The following is a 13,066-nucleotide window of genomic DNA, read 5'->3' on the forward strand; positions in this document are numbered from 1 at the left end:
ATAATTTCCTAAAGTCCCCCTTTTGAGCTCATGAGTCTTCAGTGGGGGGGGGGTTTAGATATAAACCATAATATTTCATCCCTAGCCCCCCAAAGACTCATGCACTTTCCTTTATGCAAAATGTATTTAATCCAAATCTAAGAGTTGCCAAAGTCCTAACAGTTTCACTACTGCCAAAAAAGCTTATGTCCAAGGTCCACCCTGAGATTTGAGATAAATATTTAGCCGTGAGCCCCTATAAAAGTGAAAAGTTAAACACTGCCAACATACAAAGGCACAAGGTAAGCATTCCCATTCCAAAAGAGAGAAATGAAGGATAAAAAGGAATAGGACCAAAGCAAGACTTAAACTCAGCAAGACAAACATTAAATCCCAAAGACCCATGTCTGGCACTTTAGGTAAATTGTGGAGAGGTGTGAACTTCACAGGATTTGGGTACCCTTATGCCTATGGCATTGCCTATGATTGCATCATGGTTTCTCTCTTAAGTTTCCTTTGCTGACTCTTTAGGGTTTTTCTCAACAAGTCCACATTCCTGGATTTCTAACATACCGGGGTCTCCACTCCATTTTCCACTTTCCAGTCACAGCTTCACCGCATTCTCAGGGCACACCGCCTGATCTCCCAGTCCTCCTTCTCAAGTCTGAGTGGAAGCCTCCCTGGCCCCACAGCTCTTGCATTCTTCATCCATATAAAATCAACACCATGTGTATTATGCCATCTCCAACCATCAGCTGGAGAACTAGCTGAGCCCTTTATCATTGTGCTTGAGGTTGCAGAGGCATCTGAGTGCCTGGCTGGCCAAGTACAGTAAACTGAATCCTGGGAAATCAGTTCCCTAGGCAGCTCTTCTCCATCTCCAACACAGTGCCTTGGGGCTCTCTTTTCAAACCACTTTTGAAATTTTGAGCCTTCAAAGAGTAAAGCCTTGATGCTTCTTTATATGCCCTTAAATCATTTTTCTTATTGTACTGTTCCAAAGTATTTGAACTCTTTTTTAATGCTTATCTTTTCAGGAACCAAGCTCCTATATTCCATCTTTGTAGGCTCCAAGTTTACCACGGCGTCCTTTCTGGTCAAACTCAAAACTATTTAAATCATTCTGCTGGGCCCCTTGCTCTTGATTTTCAAAGTAGAGCTGGCTAAAAACCCCCAAGCCATAGCTTTGAAATTTCCCCCATCAGATTAAATAGTCCTCTATCGTTAATCTCAGTCTCCCTCAAAGTCTCAAGATACGAGCAAATTTTTTGCCAAAGCATACTCACATGAAGTCTTCAGGTCCTCAGAGTTCGTGTTCCCAACTGAAATCTCCTGAACTTTAACTTTCTACCAATATTTTGGTTTTCTGAGCTCTGATCAGAATCTCACATTAAGCTCATAGTATTTTATAGCTGTGTTTCCGGCTGGCAACTTTAAACCTTTCCAAACTCCTCCTATTGACTGGTCCCAACCCCATGGCCAGGTAACAGCACAGCCATAACACACTATGTGGTATCAAAATACATTATTTTCTTGCAGGCAGGACAAAATACCCAATGTCCACAACTCTAAGAAGAACATAAACCATAACAAGAACTAAACTGACAAAGACTCCTTGTCCTCCTCTTCTCATAGACAAGCAAGTTTTCTGTACTTCTGTGTGCCTGAAGTCACTTTCACTGGCCATCTGGGTAAGAAAAGACTGTGAGGAACAAAACTCCACTCCAGCAAGGCTCCCAAACCCCCAGCAGCATTTAGCCTAAGTCCCTACTCTCACACTTAAATGAACTGCACCCATCCCGTGTCCCCAGAGGGCAGTGCCTCTCTGACAGTCCTGTTTCCTTAGCTACAGATGGACAACAATTCATGTTGACATACACGCCGCGTGGTAGTGTTGGAAGATGTCTGACCTCTCCATCTTCCTGGTGCTCAAGGCTATTATTCTCTCCATGTTTGTACTTTGTTGCTTCTGGACAAGGAAGAGAATGGGTGGGAATCTACAAGACTTCACAGCAGCAAATGTCAGAAGCCCCTGACCCTTACTGGCTCTTGAAGAACGTCCTAGAGTGCCAGGAGTCCCCAAGATGAACAAAATGAATGCCTATACTTGCCCCCCACATCCTTCCTAGCCACAGAGAAGACTCCTTCTGCCATAGCTGCCTCAGTGCAGTGGGAAGTGAGTCACAACATTTTCTGAGCCATCTTCCTGAGAACTGGGACGGTGAGCCTCATAGAAATATTTTTGTTCACATCTGTAAACTAGGGAATAGGACATCTTCCAGGAGGCAACTTTGATGGGGTCATATGAGAGAAATAACATGATTTTATGTGTTTCTGAGCACTTACTTCATGCCATGAATTAGATTCCATCTCTTTACAAAGATTATCTCCCTCTTCCCCAGGGGATCATGGCGAGTGTGCTTAGCCAGCTCAAGTTACAGCCTCCAGGATCTTCTGCTTCTCTTTGATGTGACAAGTTTGAGCAAAGTATCATATTCACAAAACCATGCAGGCAGATATGGGCAGCCAAGGTGGCCTCGGCTGCCAGTCTGAGCCTCCTCCACTGCCCACAATCCTGTAGTTTATTGCTCAACTCCATAGTGCTGGGTGGTTTGCTGTCTAGGAATCTGGGCCAGTAGTAGAATCACATCTGTTAAGGACAGGCTGCTCCTGCCTCATGTTGGCACATGAAATGCAAAGATACCCACAGCAGAGAGCTGGAGACCACCTTGTGACACAATTCAGGTGGAAAGGACAGGTACTGAGGTCATCTGTCCAACTGTACTCCCAGAAACCACCTATAAGAAGCCCCCTGGCTGCCTGTATGCTGGGCACCTGTGGCCTTCTCAGCCCAGACTCTGCAGCCTTCTTCCCCAAAGGACTTCCTAGAAACTACAGGCTTGGGCAGTGCTAGGTAGGGAGGGTCATGGGCTAGGCTAGATGGAGCTGAACTTAGCTGAAATGGGCTGAACTGATTGGAGTCGAACTAGGACAGACTAAACTTGGCTAAGCTACATACTCGGCAGTGGGAAATAGCTCTAGAATACAGACAATTGAGCCTAAATCTTAGAACCTTTAACCAGTTGTCTGATGTTGGGTCTTTGTCCTCAGGCTCAGGCTGTTCTGGGGGAGAGAGGCCACCGCAAGTTCTAGGGTGCCTGTCAGGGGTTCTTCTCTGTGTTTAAAGATGAAGCCTTTGCTTTCCCGAAGTCCCTGAACAAACCTACTGCAGAGTGGAGCAGTGGCTTCTTGGGGTTAGGTAACACACCCTGCTCACACGGCTGGCTCTCCACTGCAATCAAGGCTGCAGTCAGGTTTGCCTGGTGCCGAGGAGGCAGCTGCTGCAGCTGGTCTTACTGGAGGGGACAGCTGGCCCTAGATACACCATACACGGGGTCAGCTGTGATTAACCCTGGGGTGCATAGCTGAGACTCTCTGAGAGCCACCGCCCTCTTCAATAGCCCCCTCAGCCCCAAACCCCACGCTGCACCCTTCCCGCACAGTCATGTAACACCTGTGTGACCAAGAGGACTCAGCTCCTCTGTCTGGAGCAGGGTCCTTGCCAGGCAGATCCTGTGCTGGGGGCGGAGCGGCAGAGGTCTGTGCCATTGGCTGAGCGGTCTGCTGGGCGGGCACAGCTCACTGTGGCCAGCCGAGCTGAACCAGGCAGCAAGGACCAGCTGGAGGAGAGAGACCCCCGCTGCCGCCGCCCTCATGCCCTGCTGCACGGTGAGTGCCGCCCCATGCAGCCCCTGCCCAGATACCTGAGCACCCATGCCTTGCACCTGCTGTGTGGTAGTTCCCTCCTCTGGGGTCCTGCTGCTGCGGCAGCACCCGGGATGCTGTGGTCGCTGTACTTCAGAGTCCGGAACCTCGTGGGAAGGGGTCTGGGGATCGGTCTCTACGTGGGAGTGCATGCAGTCTCTCCTATCCCTGCGGCTATGTTTTACAGATCTTAAAGTGCCTTGAGGGCTACACCCTGACAAGCTAGGCAAGAACTCTGCCAGGCACCACCACTGCTAGTGCCAGATCTCTGGCCGTTAGCAGCACCCTGCGTGTTCAGAGCGCAGCAGGCAGACTCGAGCAGGCAGTGGGCTCCAGCAGCGCCACCTTGAGGTGCCCCAGGGCAGGTTGCTGCATTGCACCCACTTCCCAGCACCTACTCCCTCTTTTCTCCAGGCCAGCTGCTGCCACCAGAACCACAGAGGACACCAGGCTGCTAAACAAGTACACAACCCCTCCAGGGGCAGCAAAGTGGGATAGGTAGGGTAGGGCGTGTGGGTGCTTTAGAACTTGTAGGCAGACACCAGCCCCTTGTGTGCAGTCCTTTGTGAAGCATCCGTCTTCTGTGTCTGACTTTCAACTTCTCTCATTCAGTTATTCTTTTTAAGAAACAGACTTGAAAGAGGCTATTTCTAAACTCTTGATCTAATATTGAATTGGCGGAATAGAGGAGAAAGCTGAAGACAACCAGGTGACGATGGAGAAGTCTCCCACACTCCACGAGCTGTTCAAGAACTTGCCAGACCTTTGAGACAGAGGTTTTGGGTGCGGGGTGCTCAGGCTCAAGAGCCAGACCTTTGGGCAGAGCTGGGACCCCAGGACAGAAACTCATGGACGCAGACCTGATTGAATGAGATCCTCCATCCAATCTGAGGTCATGGGGTGCTGCTCCTGCTGCCCCTTAGCCTGAGGTCCAGGTCCCTGGACAGTGTGGTGGTGCAGCCTCTGCTGACTGCACTCAGGTTCCTGAAACAGAGGACTGATCCCCATCTTAGAAAGCAGAGGGGGGGCAGCAAGGCAGGCTTATGTAAAGGTAAAGCTGGAGCCACAAGTAGGACCCCAGGGAAACAGCCAGTGCAGGTGGAGCAGTTGTGCTGATTAATGGGGTGGCACCAACTGGACCCTCACACGTGCCAGGTGCTGCTGGGGAAGGTTAGGGCCATGGCCCCCCATAACAGCCCGAGACCAGGAAGGATGCAGTAACCACGTTATCTCCCAGCATTTATGTAACACCGCTCACGAGTGGTAGCCACTCAGAATGCCTCACCCAGGAGCTTGAGTGTCTTATCTTGTGCTGCTCAGCACCCACCAGGCTTTTTAGGAGTCATATTACTTCTGCTTTACCAGTCAGCCCAGGGTCCTGTTGCTGGGGACCACCTGCTCTGTGGGTGCACAGGTCACGGCCAGCAGGCACAACCCCCTGGAGAGGTGTCTATGGGAGTCCTGCAGGTAGGCTGACCCCTCTTCCAGGCAGTCCTCTATCAAAGCTCTGCTTATTGACTATGAGTCAAGGCAGGACCTAGGGCTAGGACCCAAGGCTACTGTCCTCTCTAGGGAGATGGATGAACTGGCTGGACCGGATGAGGTCACCCCAGGGACTCCAGTTTCTCAGGCATCTTTGGGAGTCTAGAGTTGAGACCCCAGAGTACTCTGTTTCCACCATTCTCTGGCCCTTGTCCTCATCATCCTCTGCTCTGAGAGTCAGCTCACAGTTCCTGGACATCCCTTTTGCCTTTGGCCAGCTCCTGTCCTTGGCGGGTGGGGCAGAGGAGAGGCGAGGAATGGCAGTTGGACTGAGCACAATGTCAAATGCGAGCAGCCAGTGAAGGGGAGGTAACAGCAGGCAGGAATCCAAGGTTGCCAGGTGCTGAGAGAAGGGAATGAGCAGGCATCTTTTGGTGCCCCAGATGCCACCCCTTGCTGGCACCTGTAGGTACAGAGGTGTCCTGATGCTGTGGTTGAAGCCCCTAACAATTTAAGGCTTCTTCTCCTGCCCAGTGGCCTGGGTGGAAGCAGAGTCAGGAGCCGGGGATGACCATGGAGAGGGGGCTTCTTGGAGGTACATGAGAAAGTATCTTCCTGGCCAATAGGGCTTATCACAGGGTGAAGGAAGAGAGGAGGCCAGAAATACCCAAACCAGTGTCCAGGCTGCTCCCTTCCTCTCCCAAGGGAATCCGCCATTCCACACATACCCCTGAGCCTGGGTGACTCCAGCCTCCATCCAGACCCTTGCCGCTACATCCCCCCACCATTCCAAGGGTCAGGTGGCAACACTCCCCAGCTGGCTTCCTCCTCACACTCTCTAGATTGAAGGTGAGGCAGAGACCAGCAGGTCACCCCGGCTCCTGCCAACCAGAGCAGGCTGCAGGATACCAGCCCCCGGCTGACTTTGGGACTCGGGACAGATCCTGGTCACATTCTGGGCTTTTGCTTCCACTTGGAAAATTTCGTATCTTGCCTGGGTCAGGGCCAGCATTCTCAGCAGGGAAGTCCTTGTCCAGTCCTTGTCCATAATTTATGCTTGTCATATAACGCAAGCATCCTTCTCTCCAGAAACCTGTTGCCCTGGGAGACCCTGACTCTCAACCTGCTCAGGTTTTATTGGCTGCATCTTAGTTCCATCTCTTGGCCGAATCTGGGGCCAGTCTCAAGTGCCACTCTAGGCTCAGAGGGCAGGTGGGTGTCACACCATTGTCACAGAACACGTGGGTGGCAGCTGGGGAGGGATCTCCAGAGATCTGTCCTCCCATCTGCATGTTTGTCATCTGTCCCCCAAATGTCCCCAGTCTGGAAGGTGGGACACTGCTTTTGGCAAACTGGGCTCCCAAGGGCATGGAATATGTGACTTCAGGCAGCCACGTGGTAATACTGTCATTAGCCAGTCATGTCACCTACTGCCCACCAGGACACAAACTATCCCCCACAACCTCCAAGGCTGAGGAATGCCAGCTGAGGGATGGGCCCATGCAGACTCAGCACCTTCTTCTCTGGGGACCTGCCCTGTCACTAGCACCTGCAGCCTGCTGTCACCACAGCCTTCATTGTGACCCTGGCAGGTGTATGAAGGACAGAAGGAGGTCACAGAGGCCTCCTGGCACAGATGGAGCCTGTCTGGCTGTCTTGAGTTATTGCAGGGAAGGTGAGGAAGGTTTGGGAACAGAGAAAGAAGTGCCCCACCCCCACCCCGCCAAGGCATTTAACTAAGCTCCTACTGAGCATCTGAGTGGCCTATGGACCTCTGCTCTGTCCTTGTCTCCCACTCACAGGCCTGGTCCCAGCCCCTGGGCACAGCCTTGGACAGCTCCATCTTCAGTCAATGCAGGTGGGCTGTGTACATGTTTTCCCAAGACCTACAGAATGAGTAATCTCAGCGCATCCACTGGAGGCCAGACCCCAAGAACAGGCTGGTCCTCCTGAGGCTGCAAGTGTCTGTTCTTGTCCTATCCCCAGCTCCATAGAGGCCTGTCAATCCTCGGTGCTCCTCAGCATCTCTGTCCTCTGCCTGCATCCTCACACAACTTTCTCCCTGACTGTGTCTAAATCTCAATTTTAATAAGGACACCAGTCAAGTTGGAGTAGTGGCCCCACCTCATCTTGACTAATCACATCTGCTGTGACAAAATAGGAATTCAGGGACCAGTTTGGCCCAATACTGTCAGTGGACCGTGTTACTGGTGGTCAAGAGGCCACCAGGCAGTTGCTTTGCTGTCTTCAATGATGAATTCATCTTGGAGTACTTTTGGAGGACTTGCTCATAGCTCAGCCTGGCCACCCAGCATCACGGGTCCTCTTGGCTCAGCTGTCCCTTGGGGCATGTCCATAGCAAACATGCTCTCAGCAAGAGCAAAGTCAGAGGTAGGGACATTGCTGTGATACCACCCAGACGTGCATGCTGGACAACAGCCAAGCCCCTGGTGGACTGACAGCTGCCCTGCCTGTTATCTTTGTGGCTGGGCCCCTATGGACTGTCCTAAGGCCCCTTCCACTTGCAGGCCAGGCTCAGCACTGGATGAAAAGCTCCAGAAGGGACAAACAGGTATGGTCCCCCCTGAAGAGACAGAGGACCTGCTGCCTCTCAGGTGGAGACCAGGGGGCAGTCAGCCTCAGGGGTCATTTAGGATGTCGAGGCTCCTCCAGGGGAGGAAGCAGAAATATCCCAGATACTACCTGTAGGTAAGCTGAGCATACAGGTGACAGCCAAAGTAACTTCCCGAGCCAGACGCAGTCTCTCAAACCAATTAGATGTTGGCTGCTTACAATCAAAACTGCCTAAGAAGTCTCAGCAACCAAGCTTTACGCTACTGCAGTGCCCAGAACGCTTGTTCCAGCCCAGCTCATTCTTGACCCAATGGAGGCTGCTGGGTTTTCCTGCTGTTCTTTCTTCCCCAGAGCAAATTCCTGTCTTCCCAGCAGGGGTCGGTGTGGGACAGGGTTTGCTGGAGGACCTCCTGAGCTCTTCACTCAAGACATCCTCTAGGAAGTAGCCAGAGTCCAAAAGCTACCATGTGTACAGTGAGTGACTGGCCAGGGACAGGGCACTGGGCCAAAGTTGTAGGGCCTGTTTGTCCACCAGGAGTGCGTGCTGCAAAGACCCAAGGCCTCCCCAATCTCCTGACTGGTGAGGCTAACGGAGCAAGCCCAACACATGGGATTCATTCCTCAAAAACAAAAACAATGACCCAAAAAAGCTTTGCCATGAACGTTATTAAAATTTCCACTTTACAGATGAGAAGGCTGAGACCTCAGAAAGGATAACAACCTTTTACTCTCAGGCTGAGGTTTCAGAGACCTCCCTTCCTCCCTCTCTCTTTCTATTGCTACTTTTTAGTGGAGGAGGTAATTACAACAGCTTCTTTTTGGATTAAAATGAGAAAGGTTTTTCTTCTGATTAAGCCTCTTAAAAGATTCAAGATAAGCTCCTGGAAATCCCATAGGGAACCTGCCATGGCTGGTTCACAGCAGACAAGATACAGAGCTGCAGTTTTCAGAGCGCAGTAGGCACTGACAACCACTGCCTGGATCACAGAGGGCTCCTAAGTAAAGAGGGGCACCCCATAAGAGAAGCCTACGAGGCCCTGTGGGAAAGGGCACATCTTCCCTGACCCTATGGCACAGGGAGTCCCTGGAATGTCTGAAAAGACTCCTGAGACAGTATCTGTGCACTGAGGATGCCCACACTGGTCTCAGGGCCTGGCCCAAGCCTGTCTGGAGGACGAGAAGGCAGAAGTTAGGTACATGAGGGGTGGAGGCCCTGTGCCACAACTCAAGTGGCTGTGCTCTGAAGAGTCCCTTCCAGCTGCCCCACCCCACCCACCAGGAAAGCCCAGCCCACACCTAGGTAGCCCTGGCTCAAGACCTTCCTTTCTCTTTCCTCCCACCTCCTGCGCTCAGGAAGTATCTCTTTCGGGCCCCAAAAGGTCAACTTGGCCGGAAAGAACAACTAGCCCAAGTGGGAAAGGGTGGAGCTGACATCTGGTCCAGGGGTTCCTTCCGCTTCTCCCCCTGTCCACACAGTGCTGGAAACATATCCCTGGGGGGCTGTGGGGTGGAGGTACCAGCCTAAGTTTGCCTTGTGCAGACAGCCAGCCCTTTGCCCAAGTCTGAGCCCGCTCTAAATCCAAACACATCTTTCAGCCATCTCCTCTCAGGGCTTCAGGTCCCATCTGGTCTCCTGGGAGAAGGGGTATAGCCAAGATTCCTGGGGTGGGAGGCTGTGGGTAAGTCCCTTTTCTCTAGCCTGGAATCCCCACTAGTGTAAGAAATGGAATCCCAGTGGCTATGGTGTAGGGATCACTCACCAACAGCTCTTTTCTCCCAGTGACCTATTTATAAAATAGAGAGGCATTTGTGTGGGTGCTGAGGAGGGGGGTCCTGTACCCACACCCAGAGGACTTCCTGCTCTGGGAAGGGATAGCTGCCAATTCTGGCTGACTGTAACCTTCCAGACAACCAGAAGGAGTGAGGCTGTCCTACACCCCACTGCCTTCCATTCCGTACCCTTCAGGGGTTGGGAACACCTTCCCTTTGACGTCAGTACCTCCAACCTGTGTCTAGTACTGTGTTCCTTGGGGTCTCCCTACCCTGCTTGGAGTTTCTGGCAATCTCAAGGGACCCATTACCATCCAGGTCCTCAGGCTGGCTGTGTCTAATGTCATGGGGAGTATGGATTCCTGAGGTCTGAGCTTTGCTTGAGGGAAATTGAGGTGGCAAGAATACCTCTCCTCCCCTTGGGGCTGGAGCTGGCATGGCACAGACTGGCTACTAGGGTGAGGGAGCCATGAGAAAGAGGGCTTAGAAATCTCCCTCTATGAGGGGCCCAATGGAGTGACCACAGCAGAGACTGTTTGGGTCAGTTAGGTCAGTTAGGCAGTTAGGCTTCTACCCTGTCTCTGCCATGACTGAACTATCCTTTCCCTACCTTCTCAAAGCCTTTGGAGTCTGGCCACCAGCAACAGTCCTGGACATGCCAAGTAGAAGGTGGGACCCGGAGAAGCAGGTGCTGCTGGGCAGGGGGTGTTCCAGGACAGAAAGTTGCACATATCTCCATGAAGCTTGCATGTATGGGTGGGTGACCCTTGCTGGCCATCTGCAGGGATTGGGGTCCTATTCCCAGTGTGCCTGGATGAACCCGACAGAACCACCCCATATGAGAGCAAAAAGGGTGAAGTGAGTCCCAAGGACTAAGGTCATTGGAGTCGCTTCTGACCTCATGGGTCCTCACCTGAGTCCTCCTGTCTCTGCTGGACATTGAACCCTGAGCACTCACATTCCCAGACCTCACTGGGCAAGTTTCAAGGTTCTGGGAGCCGATAGGTTAGGGCTCTGGAAGAGGAGAGGCTAGAGCTGAAGGAAGAGCAGAGGGCAGAGGGAACAGGCCATCCAAGAGTGTCCCCATGGAGGAGGACACCAGGTGTCTTTCTGCCATCAATTCTTTTCTCTGAACGTTCTTGGCTATGAGCAATCGAGCTCCCACAAGCGCACTCTGGGTCATTATGCAAGACCCAGTTCCCAGTGGCTCACCTTGTTCTAAGGCTGCTTCCATCCCCTCTGCTCTACCCGGCCCTTTTGAAACTTTCCGTGTTAGCTCAGTGGCCTCTGGAGCCATGGCTCTTAGACTAAACAAACTCTAGTTACCAGAATCATCTCTGGAAATTCCTGTTCCCTGGCCACTCTAGACAACATGGTCTTCATCAGGGCTTTGGAGTCTGTATTTCATGGCTTGAAACTCATGACCCTCAGATTCTTGTCACCAAGTGCATAACCAGCACCTTGTTGGAGCATAGCTGGTGACCTTGGGGCCAGGCGGCCACACTTCCATACAAAGAGCCTGGTGGTCTCGGTGGGTGTGTGCAAAGGCCCCACAGAGCTACAAGCAGGTACTTTCATTGGGTGCAGACATTTCCCTCCGTGAGAACTCCTGATGACTCACACCACCAATTTTCCATCTGCATCCCTGCTTTGGAAAAAATGTCTGAGTTAGTCGTATCCGCTGTAAGGTAGAGTCAGGCTGAGTTTTTCAGCCTGGGCACATCCAGTCTTCCCGCGCCCTTTGTTGAAAACCCTGTCCTTCCCTGCTGATTTGTTCTGGCACCACTGTGGAAAGTCAATTGACCGTGCATGCCAGGGCTTATTTCTAGGCCCTTTGTTCTGTCTCACTGGTCCTTGTGTCTGTCTTCATGCCAACACTTCACTGCTTTGGTGACTGTCCCTGTAAGGGTTGAAATCAGGTCTGAGCTCTCCAACTTAGTCTTTCTCTTTTAAGATTGTTTTTAGCATGTGGTTTTTAGGTTAAATTTTTCTATTTCTGTAGAAGATGACATTGAGATCTTGAAAGGGATCACATGTTATCTGTAGATGGCTTGTGGGCGAGACATGCATCTAAGTGGGTACCTCTGCTTTACTTTGGGCCCCCCATCACCTGCGACCAGGCAGTCTGTGTGAAGTGAGAGGCCACAGCAGCACAGCAGATTGTCTGATTTAAGGGCATAGGGCTTTGCTCTGTCTACTCTGGCCACTGGCCATGAAGAGTCACTGTAACGGACACTTCGTTAACTAAAACTCAGTTCCTCAGTCACATTAGCCATGTTCCAAGTGTTTGGGATCTGTGTCTGGTAACTATGACCACCATAGCTTATAGGACATTTCATTCATTCCACCAGGTTCTGATAGACGATGCCATTTAGACTTTAGTTGTAAGAGGCCAGAAGTGGGAATGTAAAAACCCCAAATTCTTACAGGTCCTGAATGGGCTGATGGTCCTAAGGGTCTTAAACAGGAATGAGGGTAAGATGGTCAGTTGTTGGCAAGTAGGGGTGCGGGCTTGGCAGGAGGGGGGGGGGACTGGTGACCTTTAGGAAGTGAGAGAGGAGAGTAGGTGCTGGAGGTACTTAGACCAGGTCCTCGCTGAGGTCCACTTCCCTCTCAAAGCAGGTCATGAATGGAAGCTGTGGGCCCAGTCCAGCCCCGCATGCAAACAGAAGGACATTTTTACCAGACTTTACTCTGTCCCCTCCTTCATGAACTCTGTTTATGACACCCTCACTCCTTATCCCTCAGTAACTGGACCGTGAGGACTTCTTTTCCCCTGTGGCCAGAGAAAGGCCTGCACTCAGTTCCCCAGATAAGCCCTGAGGCCCCCCAAGCCAACTGCATGTCCCTTCCTCTCTGGCCAGGACCAAGTGTCAGGCTGCCAGCCTGCCTCAGAACACATTGGCACCAAGCAGAGCAGCCAGTCAGTGAATGGGCTGGGCCTGGGGCCTCTGGCCCATCTATGTTTGTGGACTGTGAACATCCAGACCTTGGGCCAGGAGCTGTCTCTGTTCAGGATGCCCCCTATTCTTACTGCCCAGCTCCTCTTGTGGTGACAAACTGTGTCTCAATCCAGGACAAAACCATGGTCACTGCCCCTCAGGATACTCATTCAAGGTTCCAGGCTCACTTGCAGGGACTCTGAAGATGTGAGGTAGCCGTGCCAATAGCTTCTGCTCATCCTGTGAGGTCCTCAGGCAGGGAGCGAAGGTGGCTTCCTGGCTCTAAGCTGATGACTGATGTCTGTGGCCCATCCCCAATTCCCGGAACCATGCCATCAAATAGCTTAAGAAATCCAGCACATTCTGGTGACCAGAACTCAAGCATACCAAGACAGGAAGCTGTTCCCAAGAGGCCCATATCTGTCAGCACACATTTGGGTTTCCAATACCTACTCCTCACCCTTGGTCCCCAGCCTGAGGCTGCTTCATGTATACATGCTCGTTACTGTAGGCTGCATTTGCTTTCAGATCACTGCTTATTGGGTACAGATCCT

General features: G+C 51.8%; 1 protein-coding gene across 1 annotated transcript in view; it reads left to right on the top strand.

Annotated features, from left to right (window-relative positions):
• The first annotated feature begins 3,689 nt into the window (after positions 1-3,689).
• Osbpl5 (oxysterol binding protein like 5) overlaps positions 3,690-13,066 on the top strand; it is a 78,163-nt gene continuing 68,786 nt past the window's right edge. The window contains exon 1 of the mRNA XM_063227705.1: positions 3,690-3,708. Within this exon, the coding sequence (XP_063083775.1) occupies positions 3,694-3,708 (15 nt within the window). The 5' untranslated portion in view covers positions 3,690-3,693. The remainder of the gene's footprint in view (positions 3,709-13,066) is intronic.

Source organism: Cavia porcellus, unplaced genomic scaffold (assembly GCF_034190915.1).
Source record: "Cavia porcellus strain 051 isolate PalLab524CR breed Dunkin Hartley unplaced genomic scaffold, mCavPor4.1 scaffold_17, whole genome shotgun sequence".
In the NCBI taxonomy this organism is placed as follows: domain Eukaryota; kingdom Metazoa; phylum Chordata; class Mammalia; order Rodentia; family Caviidae; genus Cavia; species Cavia porcellus.